Raw genomic sequence first — 21,801 nt, 5'->3', positions numbered from 1 at the left:
AAGTGCTTAGTCATCCCTTATTTTGGCTTCCTCATCCACAAAATTGGGATGATAATCTACTTCATAGGGATGTTATGAAAAGTGAGTTAATACCTGTCTTTGCATGTATTAAAACTGTGGTATGTAGTAAGCATGCAATAAGTATTAGTAATTAGAGAGTAACCTTCCCTGTTTAAATTATGTTTACAAAATATATCAGCTGGGGCACATTTTTGACTTTAGTTATTAAAAAGACTTGTGTACATTTTCTGTGGGATTTTGAAGAAGTTTGAGAACAATGTCCCTGGCAGAGACCCCAAACCTAAAATCAAACCCACAAGTGACCTAGTTGTATAGAGTTCTGAGGCCTCATGATGACTCAGGATCAGCCCAGATTTATAAAATTACAACCATAAAGCTTGGCACTACTCTCTGGGGACATTTACCTCTTGAACTCTTTCTAAATAGAATAAGATAAAGAGAGAGAGAGAGCTGAAATAACTGGCTTTTTCAGGCCTACAATTATATAAACTGTTTCTCACATAAATTGAGCATGATTATTGGCTATTGTCAGGTTTTGTTTAGACAATATGAAAATATGACATTTAAACACATTAAAAAAAATAAAAAACCTAACTTTGGTTTCTAACTTTGATGTTTTGCTCTTTTGACTCTTATTTGCCACTAGGCTAGCTGGAAGAAAAGAGTTCTAGAAGTTTAATACTTTTATGTCCTTTATCACCTCTAAAACTTGGATATTTTACTTTTCATTACCCAAAATTATTTTTATTATGGTAGAATTCATGAACATCATTATCTTTTAGAAACATTGCCACCAGGTATAACTAGATGTGTGAAAAGAGTACATAGTTTAATATAGTCAAATACTATATGGATTAGTATTAATGGATTTAGTAAGTATCAGGACTTAAAAGGAAAAACTAAGGAGGCATTTGAATTAAAAAGCTGAAGACCGCTGATCAATTCTTGCAGCACTGTGAGCGCCCTCTGCTGGCTCAGTTTAAAGCACCATAATGTACGTACCCTGAGGAGCAGAGGCATTGATCATTTATTTATTGACCATCTACTAGGTGCCAGGCATTCTTGCATACACAAGCATAAATTTTCTGTCATCCTCATAGCCCTGCAATGGTAAATTTTGTCATGTTGTCATGTTTGAATTGATTTTCTCACTTGTAATCCCATATTTTTCCTAATCTGAATTTATGTGAGTGAAGGGATTATATACTTTACTGCTTTTATAGAAAATATCTTGAATGAATGACTCTTTATAAAACATGGAATTGGAACAAGGGTCATTCATGTTTCAGGATTATTTTATTTAGGAAAAACTTTAGAGTGGAACAGTTTGAAATGTATAGGATTTGTCTTATAATGGAATAGAGCTTCAGCTTAAAAAAAAAAGGCAGTTGGTGGAAGGTAAGGGCTTTTACTGCTTTTCTGAAACATCACATCACATCATGAGTTTTGAAAGATCAGGTAAGGATGTATGCTGTCTTAGTAGCCAGAAAGCCAGACTGAGAGCCCCAGTCAAATGTCTGAATTGGTGGAGAAGTCACAGTACAATGACACAGGTAGATAAAGCAGACATTTACTTGCATTTGAAAGTCCAGGCTTTCCCAGCCACAAAGTATTTCACTTCCATTGTCAAAAGTTGTATAGAAAGAAGACCTTAGAGTCTGACCTTTTCCCTGGTTCTTCTTTCTTTAGTGGAAATGCCAAAATACTGAGAACCATTCTAAAGGGAGGAAAAAAAGCAGGGCAAGATAGGGACCAAGTAAGTAACCTTTTTCTTGAACAAGTGAAAGCTGATTGTACAGTCTGTAGGCAGATTTGCTATATTTTATATATTTTCAGCTAAAAGCTTCAGAAAGTGGACTAGATTTCAGTTAATTCATATGTCCGAAATATTTCTAGAGTTTTATTGTTCCATGCTATAGGGTGAAATAACTTAGAGATCAAAGATATTTTTTATTCTAATTTTTCCACTTATGGATTTGGGCAAGTTATTTGATTCCTTTAAGACTCAATTTTCTCTTCTGTAGAATAGAATTAATAATACAGTCATCCTTTGCTACTACTGTGGGTGTAAAATGAGTTAATGTGTATGATTCCAGTTCCCCAATAATGATATGCCACATATATTTTACGAGCCAGGTTGTATGCTGCAATGCATGTGCAGCTTAATATGCTGACATTAATCTTTAATATAATGATGTCAATAGCAACTAACATTTGCATGTTTTCTCTGCCAGGCTGTCATCCAAGCACGTCACACATATCTCATTTACTCCACAGTCTTTGCAGATACCCTCTGAGATAGGCATCTTCTGTGGACCCCAGCTGATTCTGTCTTAAGTCATCCCACTCACAAATTATCCTTTGTAAAGATCTTCAAACTCAGAGACTGTTTCCTTTCAGACCATCTGTTACTGTCTTAAAATTGAAGAAAATAATATTTTGGAAGGAGAAGTAGGGAACAATCATAGTAAAGAGAAAAGACCTCTCCAAAGCTTAGATCCCTGAAAGTCTGGTGATAATTATGCAGTAGTACATTCTAGTTAAAGGGTTTTTTTGTGGTGATATAATGTAGTTCAAAATTCCCTCCCTCATACATATTAAGTTCCTGCCTACTGCATGTAAGGCACTATCTTGAGCTGTGGGAATGCTGCTGTCAACAAAAGTCAATCTGCCCTTATGGAGGTGACATAAAAGGTCAAATATCTAATCTCCTGTAGTCCCTGTCACACTTGGAGCAATGACACTAAAACTGGTGACATGAATAACAATGAAAGGGGGAGGAGTAAAGAATGTACTTAACTAGCTTTGTACTAACTTTTTCTTTGATCAAAATTCCTGTTTATTTGCATTTATATACACATTTATATATGCTGATACACATCAGTAGGAAGAAAGAAACTGAAGTAGTAAGCATGCATTTTTACATTTTCTTTCCCAAATTAAAAAAAAAAAAAAATAGGAAAGAGAAAGATAGGCTTAAAAGGAGATGGTTTTTAATGTGGCTTTGTTTTTTAAATATCTAGTGGAAAAATGCATTCAACTGTGCAAAGAATTAGTCATTCTAGTTGTTTAAAAGCAGGGAAAATTATCGCATGTTAATTTCTGCTGACCTCTTTTATGTTAAACCATGTAAAGTACTTTTTCAATTATGGAGCTGATTTGATTTACTAAGAGTTTAGATGAGTAACGTATGAACTGAATTGAAAACCAGATTATAAATCACTTCAGCATGACATTTGGATAAAATATAAAGATAATCTGAGGTTATTTATGGTGTCCTGTCAGAGAAATTCATGAGAATTAGCTTTAGTGGCAGTTCTAAATATTGTATTTCTACCCAAAGACAATTTGCTTAACATTTGCTATTTCAATAGGTAACTAAACACAAGGGGGAACAAAAGATATTACTTTTATTTTTAAAACAGTAGGTTTTTAAATAATATAATACAAGAAAAGGCATAACCATCTGTTAATACATCAAGCTTGTCCATGTGGTCCAGGATGGCTTTGAATGTGGCCCAATACAAATCTGCAAACTTTCTTAAAATATGAGATTTTTCTTGCAATTTTTTTTTAGCTCATCAGTTATCATTAGTGTTAGTGTACCTTACGTATGGCCTAAAACAATTCTTCTTCCAGTATGACCCAGGGAAGCCAAAATATGGGAACCCCTGAGCTACATCGTAGAGCAATTGTTCACAAGCCCATTCATATGCTACAACTACCTGGGGGGCTTCGAAAAAATTCTTATGTCTGGTTCTTAACCCAGACACGTCAAGTCTGAGCCTCTAAGAGTGGGGCCCAGGTGGAGGTACTGGTTTCAAACTCCTTTCCATTGATTCTAATGTCCAGCCAAGGCTGAGTACTGAGTGGGAAAGGAGTGGACTCAGGATCACACAGGTTAAGGGAGAAAAGCTTTGGAGAAGGCCATGATCATAAGCTGATCATGTGAAGGTCTTACCTCTTCTGCTAAGATTCTGCAGGCACAACAAAAGAAAAGAGAAGCTGGGCATGGTGGCGGGCACCTATATCCCCAGCTACACAGGAGGCTGAAGTGGGAGGATTACAAGAGCCCAGGAGTTTGAAGCTGTAGTGAGCTATGATCACGCCACTGCACTGTAACCTAGGTGACAGAGTGAGATCCTCACTCTCTAAAAAATAAAAAGAGAAAAAGTCCCAGAAATTAAGAAAAAAACCAGAACACTAGGGGAAATTACAGGATGTTCTCTGAACAGATTCTAGCCTGTAACCAGTACTTGAAAGTTACCTCAGTATTATCATTGCTGTTGGGGGCTGCCTCTATGGTTAAAGCAGTGTTAATAAGTGAAAAGGGGAAACATATCTAAATGTAGTATATGTATTTGCTCACTTATTAAGATTGGGTTTTCTTCTGTGGAAGAATCATTGTTTCATGACTATTTTCATGAACTTTTTTTCTGGCTGTGCATTCATTCTTTTTACACATGTTTTGAATTAAGATATATATCAAACAAATAGAAGATGCCTAGTCAAACCATAATAGAAGCTTTGAATTGTTTTTCATTTACTGACCTTTCCATTTCAGCACCCATTTCTGGGCTGTTTGTCGGTGGTGGGATTATGACAAAGATACAGTCCTGGGCAAGATGAATGAGGTCACTATTTACTAAGCCTTGGAAGTAGGCCAGAAACATTGTAAATAAATAAATGTAGTTAACCCTAACAAAAATGAAAATACTTCTTCCTACAGGATATTAATCAATTTTACCATAATTTCCTCTGAGTGATCGTATCCTGTGTGTCTGAGAACCCTTGAGTACTGATGTTGAGAGTCATCTGTCAGTATCTAAGAGTGGATTAACTAACAACTGTATAAGAGATATTTGAAAATTAATGAATCAGAAATTTTATCTATATATTAGAAGGCAACTATTATTTAGAACCACATTGTGACAGATATGAGATTACATCTAGTGGCATTTTGACCCCCACCCCACAAATTTCCCTCTTACAAACCTGCCATATGTTTTTCTATTTGAAATCTCTTCTGCTCACGGGTGAATGAACCACATCACTGGCTTCCTGGGAAAGTTCTTCCCACATTTATTCTTAGGTAAACATCTCTTTCTTGTGGCTTCTGGAGGGCTATTTCTTCTCCTGTTTCTAAGAATCGTTATTTTTAACCTACAGTAAGGAGAAGGGAAGAGCATGAGCCACACTGGAATTAAAGTCCCAGGACTTTGGTGAGACTACATGGGACACATCTTAAAATAGCCTAATGATTTAGTGGCTGTTTTCCCAGAGAGCTGAGAGGCACTCACATGGAGAGAAAGAAGTTTCAGGGAAGTGATGTTAGTAAGTGGGAAAGTGAGTAGTTTGTGATGTGTGTAAACCTCAGTGTGAGCCTGGGCAGTGACGACATTGTGATGCCACCTGATGGAGCTAAAACTAAAACGAGGAGGAGGCAATGCAGAATATTAAACAGATAACAGTTCATAATGCAAGAGTTTGTCTAGTCTTCACTTAGAAATTTACAAAACAGTTCAGCTAAGAAGCAGATAACAATACACTATTTTTGCACATAATTTTTTGGCCATTTCCATCAAGCTATTTACATGGTATTTTGTGGTTCGAAACTATTTGTCTGTTTTTAATCTTCTGGGTGGCTTTGTCTAGAAAAATAGATTTGTTTCTAAATATTGGATGTAATTGTAATGAAAGTGTCTATTAAACATGCCATGTTTTTGTGAGCCCCATCCTCTCCTGTCCTTGATTTTCCTCTTGCTCAATTGTCTTAACTGAGTGTTGACTATAACTTCACAAAAACTTTAGTATTTTCAGAGGGTATTTATTAACGTGGCTTGTAGTAAATAACAGGAACTTCGTGTAGACTGAATCTACCATTTGTTATCTATTTTTGACAGTAAAAAATCAATTTTAATGAAAACTGAAAATTGTATTATAATGAAAATGAAAATGCCTTGTTTGTCATTCTGTTTTACTTTAAATTCTATTGATTTGGCATCAGGTAGCCACAATAACAACTCCCTGTTTCTGACCTTACTTATCTCCCACACACAATTTTTTTTCCTCCTACCATCTTCCCTGTTTTCCCCTTCTCTTTTCCTGTCATTTCTGTCTTCATCCCTTGCTTTCTCAATTTAACACGGAGACTTTATGTGTCCACCTGGACCATTCTTTATCAAGGTTTGAGCCACAGCAAGGCTCCTTTCCAAATCTAATAGCAACCATTGCCATTCAGCCCTAGCATTCTTTGTCCAGACCTAGTCTTAGTCCTCCTCCCTTCAGTCTAGTTCTCCAGGAAGCCATTACCAGTTAGTGGGAGTTGTCATTATTCTATGTGTATGCTGTCCAGAAAAACATTCTCTGCATTTCACAGTAACAGTGTTCCTGACCATGAGAACCACTTAGGGCAGGGATCCCCAATCCCTGGGCTGTGGATGGGTACTGGCCCATGGCCTGGTAGGAACTGAGCTGCACAGCAGGAGGTGAGTGGTGGATCAGTGAGCATTGCTGCCTGAACTTTGCCTCTGTCAGATGATCAGTGGTGGCATTAGATTCTGGTAGGAGTGCAGACCCTGTTGTGAACTGCACAGGCATGGGATCTAGGTTGTGCTTTCCTTGGGAGAATCTAATGCCAGATGATCTGAGGTGGAACAGTTTTATTCCAACCCTCACCACTGCCCATGGAAAAATTGTCTTCCATGAAACCAGTCCTCGGTGCCAAAAAGATTGGGAACCGCTGACCTAGGGTAATCAGGGCCTCACCTGGACCTGCTGAAGCAGAATCTCTGGAGGAGGGGCTCAAACATTTTCTTCACTTCAGTTGTGATTAAAGGTTTTGTTTTTCCTCAATGACATTTTAGAAAACAAAAGTATAAACAAACATCTTCCCACACTCCTTAAACAAAATCTCTCCTACCCAGAAGACTTAGTGCAAATAATTTCACTTCTCAAATATTACCTTACCAGGCATGGTGGCTTATGCTGGTAATCCCAGCACTTTGGGAGGTCAAAGCAAGAGGATCACTTGAGGCAAGAGTTCAAGACCAGCATGGGTAACATAGTGAGACCCCCATTGGTACCAAAAAAAATAAGTAAAAATATTAGTCTGTATCTCTGTAAGGGTTCTGAGTTTGCCCAGGAAACTACATTTAGGGGTCAACATTATAGGAGGAGACAAAGTGCCAATGATATAGAGAGAATGGTCACCATAAATTCATGAAAACTTGGTACCTAGTGACCAGTGTTCAAAATTAACAAACCCAAGTTCCACATCCTTATCCAATCAAATTGATGCTAATGTATTTAACTGCCAGGAATTAAGAACAGATGCAATAGAATTTTCATATGCCAACTAAAGAGGGTGAAAATAAAGACAGCAAAAAGAATCTTAGGATACTGCATCTTACTCTCCCCTAAAGTAACTTATTTGAAATTACTTAACATAGGATTTTATTTTATTTTTATTATTATTCTTATTTTTTTATTATTTTTTTTTTGAGACGGAGTCTAGCTCTGTCGCCCAGGCTGGAGTGCAGTGGCCGGATCTCAGCTCACTGCAAGCTCCGCCTCCCGGGTTCACGCCATTCTCCTGCCTCAGCCTCCCGCCTAGCTGGGACTACAGGCGCCCGCCACCACGCCTGGCTAATTTTTTGTATTTTTTGTATTTTTTAGTAGAGACGGGGTTTCACTGGGTTAGCCAGGATGGTCTCGATCTCCTGACCTCATGATCCGCCCGTCTCGGCCTCCCAAAGTGCTGGGATTACAGGCTTGAGCCACCGCGCCCGGCAACATAGGATTTTAATAGGAACCCAGCTATAATGCAAAGAATTTTTGCTAACAAAAAAATGATCACTGTGAAGACCACTTCTTATATAGTATAGAAGCACTATCTAGTACATGAGTATTTTATTTATGTTTGGCTATTCATGCATTTAGCCAAAGTGTCTATTGAAGTTTTTTATTTACTACTGAGATAATCTGGTTTTCCAAATCACTTTATCTCTGTTGAAAACATGAGTCATATTCCAATAAATGTAAACATAGGGCAGTTTCTTATAAACGCAAGGCTTTATTGGTATGCTAATTCTATGTTCCACTTTCCGCATGCTTAATCATCACCTTCCAGCTCCAATAAATTGTACCTTAATTGCTGAGAATGTTTTATAGTCTTTCTATTCTTAATATCTCAGTAGAAGAAACATTTTTTAAAGTGCTCTGATAATATTGCTTACATTGTTAGATAAATGGCTAAATCTTTTCCAAACGTTAGACACAGCGGTTGTAGTTGCACAACCTGGTATTAGCTTTAACTGGTTTTCCCACTCCTAGTCCTGTTAGCTATCTCTTATATGATTGAATCTATCTCTTCATGGTGCTACCAGTCGGAGGTCATTTCTACAACAAAAGTCACCTTGTATTAGAGAATAATTATGTTGGCACAGAGTAATTCACATTTATCCTCACATTGTGCACTGAATATAAGATAGAGAAGTAGTTAACGGAAAAATACTAGGGATGAGTGCACAGTTTTATCTGCTTTTGTAGAGTGTTTTCAATACAACTGATGATAAAATTATTTTCAAATGCTATAGGTAGCCCTAATGGAGAACCTTGTGGAAAGACTTGTTTGGAAGAGAGAGACAATCAGTGGTTGGGGGTCACACTTTCCAGACAGCCAGGAGAAAATGGATCCATCGTGGTAGGTATTGGAACTGGTCCACTGATCCATCGTGAAATCAGCTATCCTGGGTGCAGCTTTCACATCATTTGGTCTACTTTTATTTTATTCAGACTTGTGGGCATAGATGGAAAAATATATTTTACATAAAGAATGAAAATAAGCTCCCCACTGGTGGTTGCTATGGAATGCCCCCTGATTTACGAACAGAACTGAGTAAAAGAATAGCTCCGTGTTATCAAGGTAAGGCAGCATTTTGATACTAATTAGATAAAGATAAGTAAGTGAATATCTCTTAGTGTTTTAAATGTATGTTCAAGTTTAGATGTTCAGAAGAGAGGGAGATCTTCTGAGTAATTATGTTCTTTTTAGCTACTCAATTTCTTTCTTTACCTAATTGCAATAGCATTATTTTTCATAAATGTACTTTGCTATAAAAATTCTACAATTTGAATAACTCTGAAATCTAGCTGGTAACTATCCACTTTTGCATTAAATTTACTTTCAATTTGGTGTGAGTGAGACTAGTACCCAGCAAATAAAGGACATTTAAATTGTGAAATTATATTGGAAGTCTGATTAATAAGAAAGACTTTAGGTTTTCTGTTACCTTTAGCTTCCAGGAGTAATCAGGAAGAATAATCAGTGTAAGCAAATCCTTCGTTCACACTCACTATCTCTTTTTTCTAATTCACGTGTTTTCCTTTAAGCAGCAAGAGATTGGTGTCTTGAGTTTGAAACATTTTTCTCATGGTAACTCTATGCTATAGGTAGCATCAGCAAGTACAGAGCTTGGACATAACAGAAGTGAGCAGAATTGGGGTGAATGTCAACAGAGCATGTCAGATGATATCTGCAGCAAAACTAAAATCCAACAATGTGTCTTTAGGTAGCTAAGAAACATATGAATGCAAATTTCTAATTTTCTAACCACCCTCACTCTCAAATCCCTCAGCACCCAAAGAAAAATTGTACTGGTTGGCAAAACTTTGGCCAGGTATTTGAGTTCAATTATTGATGCTAATAAGATGTGGGTCTTTCTTCCCTGGAATGTGACATCACAAAGCAGCTTATATTACATATATTCCTATTTTGCCTTTGGATACCCAAAAGGTAAAAAAGTGAATATTGATTCTCAGTTGCAATAAAACTCAGTCTTGGTTTCTGATTGCTATCTTCTTTTACCTAATAGTTTTCAGTTTATCTTTAAAACATTTTCATAGTAGAGTTTTTTATTTTTCTCAGATATACCTAGCCACATACTGTAAAAATCTCAAAATGCCATAAACCTAACACATCTACAATTGTAAAATACAGGATCATGTAAGATATATATTTTTAAAAGGGATGAAAACTTCTGACTATAAGTGGTCATTATAAATGACTTACCAATTTATTTAAGTTTTCTGCTTAGCAAAGCCAAAAGGAAGCTGTGGTTCCAATTCTTATTTTCATAGAAGTTTACTTATATCAGTTTTTTGGAAGAAGCAAAGCTTTGCCCCCTTAGTAAGTTCCAAAAGCGTTCATTCATGGGGTTTTGTAATGAGAGACCTTTATGTCCATGCAGATCTTGATTCAGTCTATATTTTCAGTTGGGCAAAATCTAAGAAAGGAGACTCTCTTCAATAAATGGTATTAGCAATAGCAAAGACATGGAGTCAACCTAAATGCCCGTCAATGTCAGACAGGATAAAGAAAATATGATACATACACACTGTAGAATACTACATAGCCATAAAACATAAATAGATTATGTCCTTTGCAGCAACTTAGATGGAGCTGGAGGTCAATAACCTTAAGCGAACTAACACAGGAACAGAAAACCAAATACCACATGTTCTCACTTATAAGTGGGAGCTAAACATTGAGTACATATGGACACAAGGGACACAAAGTAGGCACAAACACTGGGGCCTACCTGATGGTAGAGGATGGGAGGAGGGAGAGAATCAAAAAACTACCCATCGGGTACTATGCTTATTACATGCATGGGGAAATAATCTGTACACCAAACCCCCGCAACACACAATTTATGTTGCAACAAACTTGCAAATGAACCCTGAACCTGAAAGTTTTTTTTTTTTTTTAATGCCTTTGGGAAAATTGGCTATACGCATGCAAAAGAATGAAATTGAACCTTTATCTTAGCAAATATACCAAAGTCAACTAAAATGGGTTAAAGACTTAAACATAATACCTGAAACCACAAAACTTCTAGTGGAAAACATAAGAGAAAAGCTACTTGACATTAGACAATGAGTTTTTGGAAATTATACCAAAAACTCAGACAATAAAAGCAAAAATAAATGAGACTACATTAGAAAGCTCCTGTATAGCAAAGGAGACAATCAACAGAGTGAAGAGACAGTCTGTAGAATGGGAGATAATATTTGCATAATTCTGATAAAGGGTTAATATTTAAAATATATAAGGATCTCACCAACTCGATAGCAAAAAACCAAATAACCTGATTAAAAAATAGTCAAGAGAACAAATGACTTTCTTTCCAAAGAAGGCATCAAAATGGCCAATACGTAGATGAAAAGGTGCTCAACACTACCTATCATCAAGGAAATGCAAATTACAAACCACGATAAAGTATCACTTCACACCTATTAGAACTGTCATTATGAAAAAAGTTAAGAGATAACTGTTGGCGAAGATGTGGAGAAAATGGAACCCTTGCACACTGTTGGTGGGAATGTAAATTGGTACAGCCATTATAGAAAACAGTAGAGAAGTTACTCAAATTAAAAATAAAACTACCATATGGTCTAACAATCCCTCTTCTGGGTATATATCCAAAGGAAATGAAATCAGTACCACATAAAGAGATCTGTGCTTTTATGTTCATTGCAGCAGCATTCACGATAGCCAAGTTACAGAAACAACCTTAGTGTCCATTGACAGATGACTGAATGGATAAGGAGTTGTGAGATGTATGTATACACACATATATACATAAACATATACAATGGAGTATTATTCAGCCTTTAAAAAAGGAAATCCTGACTTTTGTGACAACATGGATGACCCTGAAGGACGTTATTTTAAGTGAAATAAGCTAGGCACAGAAAGACGTACTGTATGATCTCACTTATCTGTGGAATCTAAAAAAGTCAAATACATAGAGAAGAAGGTGAGAAGAGAGAGGGTTAGGATGGGGAGATGTTGGTGAAAGTGTACAAAGCTGCATTTGTGTAGGATGAATAAGTCTAGAGATCTAATGTACAGCATGAGGACTGGAGTTAATTATTGTGCACTGGAAGTTTGCCAAGAGAGTAGATTTCACTCTCAATGCACAAAAAAGGTGACTGAGGAGATATGTATGTTAAGTGTAGTAACTGTTTCACTATGTATATATATGTCAAACATGATGTTGCACACCTTAGATATATACAGTAAAAAGAAAACATGGACTCAAAATCATAAATCCTACCTCTGTCTTATTTTACAAAATTTTTTTGAGTATATGCTGTGTGTGCTTCCTATGAGAAGAAGCAGAGGGAGATATTTTAATTGCCATTTTATAGGAATATTTTGAATATTCATATGGAAGGGATTTGTTAAATTATATCAAGGTTACTGGTTTTTATTTTTTAAAAAGTACAAACTATAGACCTTAAAGTACATTTCTGTAAGAATTTATTTAAGAAACAAATTATGAAGATTATATCTTTATTTTAAGATATAATTCTGAGTTGTTTTAATATTTCATTTTAGATTATGTGAAAAAATTTGGAGAATATTTTGCATCATGTCAAGCTGGAATATCTAGTTTTTACACAAAGGTAATTGTTCAAAAAATAGCTGCTATAAATGTTAACATATAGAATCTTAATTCTTCTCATGGTTTGGAAGACTGATATGTTTTAAAGTAAAAACTGTGCAACATCTTCCTGTCTTTTAAATTTGAGTATTACAACTTAATTTTTGCCACTCAAAAATTCCACATATATTTCAATAAAATATCAATATTTAGATGGCTATGCTACATAAGATGAACTAAAATCTATAGTGAAGAATATTTTTTCAATAATTTAATGAAAAAAAGTAGCTACAGTTAATTATCTTGTTAACTTAGGTATTGAAAATAACCCAAGTGTGTTATTTTAAATTTCTAGTTGCGGGGCAAAGAAAGCATATTAGTCTATATTTTTCATTAAAATTATTATAATTGGGAAATTTAAGAACTTAATATCCCCTTAAATCAGATAGATAATATTCCCAAGATTTTTTACTCTCTTTTTAACATTCTAGGATACGTATGAAAGGGCACAGTTGTACTCAACCCCAAATCTCTCAGTTTTTCTTAAAAACACACTGTGGATTCAGGAATGTTTTTTGAGTCCATGAAGATCAGGCTATATCAAGTTTGGGGTTGACAGTGTCTGCAAATATTAACAGTTATATTAAAATGCTTAAAATGCTTACAAAGAAAATGCTTTATTCAGTTTAAGTTGACTTTTTTAAAGTTTAGGATTGTTTAGGAATATAGAAATATGCTAAAGAGATTTAATTGCTGAGAGTTTTCATACTACACCAGACAAGGGCATGGTCATTCCAATCTTCTCCTCCTAAATTCCTATGTATAACAAAATGTGCCCCATATTCCATTGGACTTTTTTCCCCTAAGCTAACATTATTAGAAAAATTAGTGGTTCTTTGCAAATTGAAATAAATTAAGTCCACTTTTTATTCTTTGGCAACACATGATCATCTCTGTAATTAGCACTCATGAATTACCCACATATGATTTTAATAGGAACCATATTGCCTGTCTCCCAAAAGCTTACCCTAGAGTTCAGTACTTCTCCCTTCAACTTTTGAAATCCACTGATAAATGCGTTAAATGAGAATTTCAGAGTTTCTTCTCTGAGATTTCACTTTTAGGTAGAAATCCATTAGCCAACGTCTCTGGCTTTTTTTTTTTTTTTTTTTTTTTTTTTTTTTTTTTTTTTTTGTATGTTTTAACTTCACAGAATATTCCTACTTCAGGTATTTGTTATTATAAAAATATGTTCTCTTCACTATCTATTGTGTATCTGGAGGAGGTTTGGGGTGGTGAGCTTAAACTTTAAATAATAATAGTTTTTGTTTTTTTTTTTTCCCTACAGGATTTAATTGTGATGGGAGCCCCAGGATCATCTTATTGGACTGGCTCTCTTTTTGTCTACAATATAACTACAAATAAATACAAGGCTTTTTTAGACAGACAAAATCAAGTAAAATTTGGAAGTTATTTAGGTACTATAAAAATGGACAAACTTAAATGATCTCTACCTTACAAATACTAGTACTATAATTATAAATAAGGAAAATATATTTTCCAAAGATGTAAGTGGCTAGTATAATTACAGTAATAATTAGGCAGTTAAGAAACTGTCTCTTAAGTATAGGATTTATGAAACTTTAGTTAACTTAATATTTTACATTTACACATGTGACTAAAATAATCAATATATAATTCTTAATAGAACTCCTAGTTTAGTTTACTCTTTGTAGTTCACTTTAGGAAACACTAGTAAGTTTGTATCTTTATGTAGTCAACCGATTATACAGGTTGTTTCTGTTGAGTGCCTCCCATATCTCAGGAACTTTTTGTGAGAACTTTACGTGAATTAACTCATTTAAACATCTGTGTAAGTATAGTTTCCTTAAGGACCAACTTAAAGCCAGTGGTACTGTCCACCACATTCCAGATGAGGGGCTCCGTGAAGCATATGGGTCTACAAACGGCTCATTGACCTTCACCTCATAAGTTCTTAGAATATTTCCCAGAGCTTAACTATTTTTATCATCTTCCTTCTCCTCACTATCATCTCATAAGTCAATAGCAGGATATTTTATCATCTGTATTTCAACAGAAATGCAAAGTTTTCTTGCATTAATGTCCATTACAAGAAAACAAATGCTTTTCCTATAGATTTTCAGAAAATCCATGTTTGTTTAAACTGTATGTGTGTCAAATGTGAGCATCTTACACTCAGAAATAATTATAAAACAAGCACTCTTTCTTTCCATTCAAACAGAAGAAATTTCAAGTAGAAGAATTTGTTACAATTCAATGTTTTCTTGTTTATGATTAAAGGATTCTTTGAAATAGTTCAAGAAATATAAGTTGATATGCCTTTTATTACATAAAATCACCTTTTGTCATCAAAAAGTCATCACAAAAGAAAGATTTGGTGGCAAAAGAAGCTGAACTTTTGCAGGATTTTTAAGGTTTAAAGTTTTCATTTCCCAATTAAGATGTTATATTTAATATACTCTAAAATATGTCTGTTGTAATCCTAGAAACTGATTATACTGCACCAGATGTAAAGATGCTATTTTCAATTTCTAGGACTTGAAAATACAAACCATATGATTGCAGTTTTGTAACATATATCAAAATTGCATAAAACATAATGAATGACTGATTTTGAGTATCTCTATGCTAAATATTCTTAACTGCTTAATGTAGTCATTTTGAATTGGGTATCACTTAATTTTATGATCTATTTTACCCATATTACCATATGATGTACTTTACCCAGGACTCTCATACTTTCTCCCTTAAAGGATATTCAGTTGGAGCTGGTCATTTTCGGAGTCAGCATACTACTGAAGTAGTTGGAGGAGCTCCTCAACACGAGCAGATTGGTAAAGTAAGAATTACATTTTTATATTTATTTCTTCACAAAGGTTCAAATACATTGCATGAATAAGATATTAAAGGAGAAACTGCATACGTAAGGAAAGAAAGATTAGAAATGATGAACAGGTTATTACATTTAGTGGAACTGGTGAAAGATGTTATGGTTTTAGAAGAAATTTAGCAAAACACTTTCTGAAAAATTACAAAAGTCAAATGAGACTTTGTTTCCTTTAAGAAAATTATAAGATAGAACTATCTAAAAATGTCCAGGGAGTATATGGTGAACAGTTTCACAGCTGAAAAGAAGTTGAGGCAACTATATATTTTGTGGTAAGACTAGAAAGAAGGAAATATTATTTCTGGTTTTAGTTTTTGCTATGTTGCTATGTGAACATTGGTCACTCAGCTTTTCTGAGTCTTACTTTTGAAAAGTGAGGCAAACAACACTTCCTGTGTCCCCTCTATAGGATCAATAAAATACTTCCTGAGAAAATACTTTTGCAAGTAAGGCATATTAATGTAACAGTGGATCCCAAACCCTTTTGTGTCACTCTTAAAAGGATTTATTTTTATATTTGAGCAATTAACTGCAAGTTGTAAAAATTCATGTTTCGATCAAACAGAAATGAGTGGGGTTTTAAAATATATATGGTATTCATAAAAACTTTTGTAATTATTTCCCCAATTACAGGCATATATATTCGGCATTGATGAAAAAGAACTAAGTATCTTACATGAAATGAAAGGTAAAAAGGTAATATGTCTCCACCTTTAGTATCTCTGTGGGCTCTTGCCAGTAACCCTGCTTTTTTCTCAATGAGTGGATCTGGTTTGTTTTGGGACAGCTTGGATCGTACTTTGGAGCTTCTGTCTGTGCTGTGGACCTTAACGCAGATGGCTTCTCAGATCTGCTCGTGGGAGCGCCCATGCAGAGCACCATCAGAGAGGAAGGAAGAGTGTTTGTGTACATCAACTCCGGCTCGGTATGTCCAAGTGTCCTAACTGGAAGCCATTTATGGAATTATGATCAAAACTGAAATTGGTCTTATTCCAGAGATCTGAGATTATTTTCAGGTTTTTTTTATTGACAAAAGTTAAAATTCTAATACTGTACTGATGCTGTAAAAATGAAATGGAATATGCAGATGAATGGGAAAGTATCTCATTTTGATATTCTAGAACAATCTATGAAATAGATTGTTAGGGAGTTTCTCTGTTCACAGCTTGTGTGTGTTCACTCTGGTAGCTGAAATTTCTTTCAGTTTTATGTTGATACTAATCTAATTTGAAAGAATAATTTTTATACCTCCTTCAAAATATAGATTTCTTAATAGTTCTGGTTAGGGTCCTTATATAAATTATAAAACATTACTAGGACTAGAAGATGAATAATTAAGTATTTTCAATTTCTTAATTTGAAAACAATTAGAAACAAGATGTGTTTTGTTAAAACATTAATTTTCATAATTCATATATATTATGCTCTTGATAAGAATATAAAATTGGCACAGTTTATTCCACAGTGGATATATTAATTGTATACATAGGTAATTACTGACTATAATTCAATTTTAAATTATTGTGGTAGAAACTGACCACTTGATAATTCAAAGACTTTCTGGCCTTATCTTGCCAGCCTAGATTCTTGACATTAGGTCAAAACAAAAAATTTATGGAGTCTTAATGAGATCTTCTTGGCCTGTTCCTTTGATTTGAAAACAAGAGTGGGCTTGTGAGAAGACCAGTTCATTTCGAATGGCATAGCATTTTTCAGTCAGGATTCAACAAAGTGGACTCTGTTTCAAGAAAGTATTTGTAACTATGTTCAGTCAATGGTTTCAGAGCATTTAGCAAGTTCTTATATTAAGCATCAGACTAAACTCTACAATTTAAGAAAGAAAACATCTAGTCTTATAAATGGAAGATTCTCAAAGTTTAAAATACAGAGCAGGGAAGTTATTTATGCTTTGGAATTTCCTAGACTGTATTTAACCTACATTTAATAGTAAAAGCAAATTATCTACACAGTGATCATTAAATCTCATTAATAGTGATATCAGATAATTTTCTTCCATAGATTTCACATTTCCATTTCCAAAAATAGTGGTCTTTGTACTGGCTACATCCTCGTGCTGCAGATTTCTCTTATCTTCCTCTTTACAACTAAACATCCACATGTATACCTAAAGTAAAGCAACATAGAATAATTTTCCCCCATTGCAATCTTAATCTCATTAAGAAAAAAAAAAAGAAAAAACAGATAAACCCTTCTACCCACTTGGCTACCCTCCTGTTCTTCCATCATGCCTACCTCGAGGCACTACTCTTATTAAACACTTGAATTAATTTAATAAGTGATTTCAGCTTTTAAATCCTCTGATATAGTCTTCCTTTGTTCCATTTAACCTCTAATTTCTCAACCCTCTGAAATGGCGCTAACCACTAAGTGGCATTTATTTACATTGATTCGATTTGCTGTTGTCTGTTCTTCTGTAGTATAGATGCCATGTGGAGAGATATTGTGTCTTGTTTACCGCTGTTTCATCAGGGCTTGAAAGAGTCCTAGACAAGTAGGTGAAATTGTTTTTGAATGAACTCAAGAAAGAATGATACTTGAGTGACTCTGGCTTCTACCTACTTGTACTAAAATAGCTCTCAGGGGTTCCCAGTGAACTCTCAGTCACCACTCTCTGTGACTAGGGAATACTTGAAGAATAGTGATCACCTCTTCCTATTGAAACTCTCCTTCCAGAACTTCAGAGCCATTGCACTGTCTTAAGTCTGTACCTTGTCTGTTCTCCCTGGAGCCTTTTCACCCTTCTGCTCTTTAATTTAGACATTTGCCCAGGAGCCAAGCTGTTTTTTCCCTGACTTCTTTGAATCATTCACTGCTTCAGCGTCAAGGGATTATAAAGATGATTCCCAGTCATCTTAGTTCATTTAAAATAAAATAAATGACATTTAGTGAGTATCTGAAATGTAACCAGGACTATAAAAAGAGGTAATAATCATAGAGCTGTCCCCAGGACTTCAGGATCTTGTGAAGACACCAATAGGAGTAAACAATTGACTACGACGTGATACATGGCACATTGTAAGTACATATGAAGTGGAAGAAGTGATTCCCTTTGGGTCAAGAAGCTTTTACAGAGGAAGTAGTGTTTGAGAAAGACAAAAATCAGAATTTTTCTTTTGGAAAATTCACAAATGAAGACACTTGACAAGGAAAGAACGTGTATATGCTTAAGGAGTGCCAAGTAGATTTGAGAAGAAGAAAGGATATGGCCTTTTCTCTTTTTAATACAAAGGACTGACATGATCAAAGTTTCTGAAGAGAACTGATAGCTGTGATTGTAACAGCTAATTATTACATTATTGAATGTCGTATTGTAGTAACTCATCTTCCTCCTTCCTAGTTATCCATTGACTAATCTATGCTCCACTGCTGCTGGTTCCAAAGACCAACTTCAAGCATGTCACTCCTCAACTCAGAAACCTTCAGTGTTTCCTGTTGTTCCCTAAATTAAGAGTAAATTTTCCTTGACAATCAAGATGCCACACTATAAGACTGCAATCTGACATTTTTGTCTCATTCATTATACATGCCATTCATTAGAGCCAAATTCTTTGGAATTTGTTTTGCTGCTGGTTTTCTCTGTGTATCAAAATTACGCTTATCCTTCAATAGCCACCTGGCATGCCATCTCCTTTATGAAGTCTCTTCTGTTATAATTAGATTTTTTATTTATTTATTTTTGCTTCTTGATATGGTAAAGCAGTTTCTGCTTCTCAGTCATTTGTATGCTTGGGCTAAGCCCTCCCTGTAACTGTGGGCTTATTGAAGAAAGGGAATGTGTTTTATACACACACTTCCTTGCCCCCTTTCACCTTTTCACTCTTTGCACAGTGTGTTGTCTTTAGTAGAAGCTCAATAAATATTTGCTAAATTGAATTATCAAAATGATTTATTGGATTTTCAAAGCTAGAGATCATGAGTTTGACAATTTTTTATGTCCTCCGAGCTCTAATCATACTATTATGTGTTGACAGACTCAATAAATATTTATTGAATTGAACTGAGATGTGTGTACTAAAGCTCAGTCTGTAGTTTGTCCAACTTGTTTGACGCATTAGAAAAAATCCATATCCAATTACAACAGTAAATTGTGTAAAGTTGTCAGGGAGTGTTATAATGATACCGTTTCTCCCCCTTTCTATCTAGGGAGCAGTAATGAATGAAATGGAAACAAACCTCGTTGGAAGTGACAAATATGCTGCAAGATTTGGCGAATGTATAGTTAATCTTGGTGACATTGACAATGATGGCTTTGAAGGTAATTAAAATTATCAATTTGGTGCTTGATTTCTGCTTTTAAAATGGTTTATGGAAGAAAATATGATTAAAGTTTTGTGTTGTTTACCTTCCTATAGAAAATGGAGCCAGAATGGCATGCTAAGTTTTTTCTTTAGTGTTATGTATGACTTCTCAGTTTGTCACCCATTGATCTTTACCACTGTTAATAATGGATGATATTCAAAATACTTTATTTCAGTGATTCTAAGGCACCATTGATTAGAAACTGCATTGTTATTTATGTGTCCCTAAAAGCTGCCTATTAAGCTGTTAATGCCCACTATTTTTTCATGTTAAGGAAGACCCTGATTTCAGAAATAATAAAATATGGGCAGGAAATGTGTATCATAGACTCATTGGACCATGGTATTTAACTATCAGTACAATAAAGACACTGACCAAACCCAACAGAGGCTGGCTGCAGAGCTGGAGCAGGGTTCTGGAAACCCTCTGCTCTGCCAGGCATTCCCTATAGCCATGTTATGGGAGGATCTGGGGAATTCGAGAAGAGATTCAGCGCAGGCCACTGGGAAGCCTGGGGACAGTGGCTGTTTACCCACTGATATTGAAGTTTTTCACTAACTGAATAGATGGTAGTGTGGTAACTGTGCATATCGCCATGGATGTCAGTCCTGTTGTTGAAATCCCTGTATCTACTAGCATTCTCTATTAAAAATTTGCTTTTATCAATCTAGTTCTAAGTGGTAAGTAACTGAGTCTGTTAGAATTGTGCATGAAATGATGAATAGGTTTAAGAGGAGAGTGTGCAATTTCCTGGAGTTCAGCACATAAGTATTTGATACTTATTTTTAGGGTTCATAATTGTCTTCTTGATAAGGCCATTGGCAATTAGTATTCGGTAATTTTAGGCTACAGCTTTCTCAGAGATTAAAGTGATGGGGTACTATAAATTCTCATCTTCTTAATGTCTTCTTGTACCTAGATACCAGAATCTACTTTAAATATATAAAATGCGTTATTCTACACGAAAAGTCAGTTATTGAATACGTGCTTCCAGGGAACCTTCTTAAACGTAAAATAGTGTAACTATGTTATACAAGTATTACTGTTCTGGATTTTTTGTTTACTATTTTAAAACTGAAAGAGAAAAAATATATGTATATACTTTTGGTTATTATGATTACACATAATATTTTAATAAAACATGTATGGAGGAGAGCCTCTCTGTACCCCACCCATCACTAGCTTCCCCCTACTTCCCTTACCCTACCAGAACCCCAGGTTGGGCACTGGCTCATTTTCACAAATAACCTCATCCTGGACAGGGGTGAGGGAAGGTGTTGTGGGTATTTTGTTTAATTGGAGCTGTAAGAGGGATCATGTCTTGTTTTATGCCCTTCCTAGAAAGGGGGCGGGACACCTGGTTTGCACTCCTGTATTGGCCATTGCTGCCGTCACTCATCACATTGAGTTCACATCCCTTGAGAGTTTGTATACATTCAGGTCAGCACTGCTCCTATGCAGCCATCCAGTGTCATAGAAAAGCAACTCACTGATAACTGATCTCTCCATTCAGAAGTGTGCAGTTTTAATGTACAGCAATAAGAAACTGTTATTTTATTATCTTTATTAAAAGTCTGATTTGATTAAAAACAAAAAATTTTATTATGTTTGATGTTACATCTCATAAGTAACCAGCAATTCTGTGATATTTATTGAACATTTATTTTGGGTCAGATGTACCATATCAGGTACAGACTATGTACCATAATAAATGAAAATGAAGAAAATAGTGGCACCCTTTTTTATAGTTCTACAATCAAGTAGAAAATAAAAGTAATACTTGAAAACATAAGCCTTATTTAGTGGCAAATTTAAGGGTTCTACCTAATAAAGACCTGCGGATAAAACCATGTTTATGCATTTTGATATGTCATGTGTGTTGTATAGACAACCCAATTCTTTCTTTTAAAAACACAAAATCACTGTTTAGTAAAACACTTTGTTTATGATTTTTCTGTCTTGTTTTAATTGGCACATTTAAGGAAGACCACTATTACCCTTTTGAATGTGAAAAATATATGTATGTACACATAGAAATTATTTTTGTGGCATCAAAATGTCAATGACAAATTTGAATTA

The 21,801-nt window shown here is 35.0% G+C and overlaps 1 protein-coding gene across 1 annotated transcript in view; it reads left to right on the top strand.

Annotated features, from left to right (window-relative positions):
• Positions 1 to 21,801, top strand: part of ITGA4 (integrin subunit alpha 4) — an 80,294-nt gene that overhangs the window by 9,119 nt on the left and 49,374 nt on the right. The window contains exons 3-10 of the mRNA XM_050750529.1: positions 8,619 to 8,725; positions 8,818 to 8,947; positions 12,428 to 12,495; positions 13,822 to 13,951; positions 15,269 to 15,354; positions 16,036 to 16,098; positions 16,190 to 16,327; positions 19,567 to 19,678. Coding sequence (XP_050606486.1) covers positions 8,619 to 8,725; positions 8,818 to 8,947; positions 12,428 to 12,495; positions 13,822 to 13,951; positions 15,269 to 15,354; positions 16,036 to 16,098; positions 16,190 to 16,327; positions 19,567 to 19,678 — 834 coding nt within the window. The remainder of the gene's footprint in view (positions 1 to 8,618; positions 8,726 to 8,817; positions 8,948 to 12,427; positions 12,496 to 13,821; positions 13,952 to 15,268; positions 15,355 to 16,035; positions 16,099 to 16,189; positions 16,328 to 19,566; positions 19,679 to 21,801) is intronic.

The sequence above is a fragment of the Macaca thibetana genome, chromosome 12, assembly GCF_024542745.1.
Source record: "Macaca thibetana thibetana isolate TM-01 chromosome 12, ASM2454274v1, whole genome shotgun sequence".
Taxonomy (NCBI): domain Eukaryota; kingdom Metazoa; phylum Chordata; class Mammalia; order Primates; family Cercopithecidae; genus Macaca; species Macaca thibetana.
This window is presented reverse-complemented; position numbering and strand designations above follow the sequence as displayed.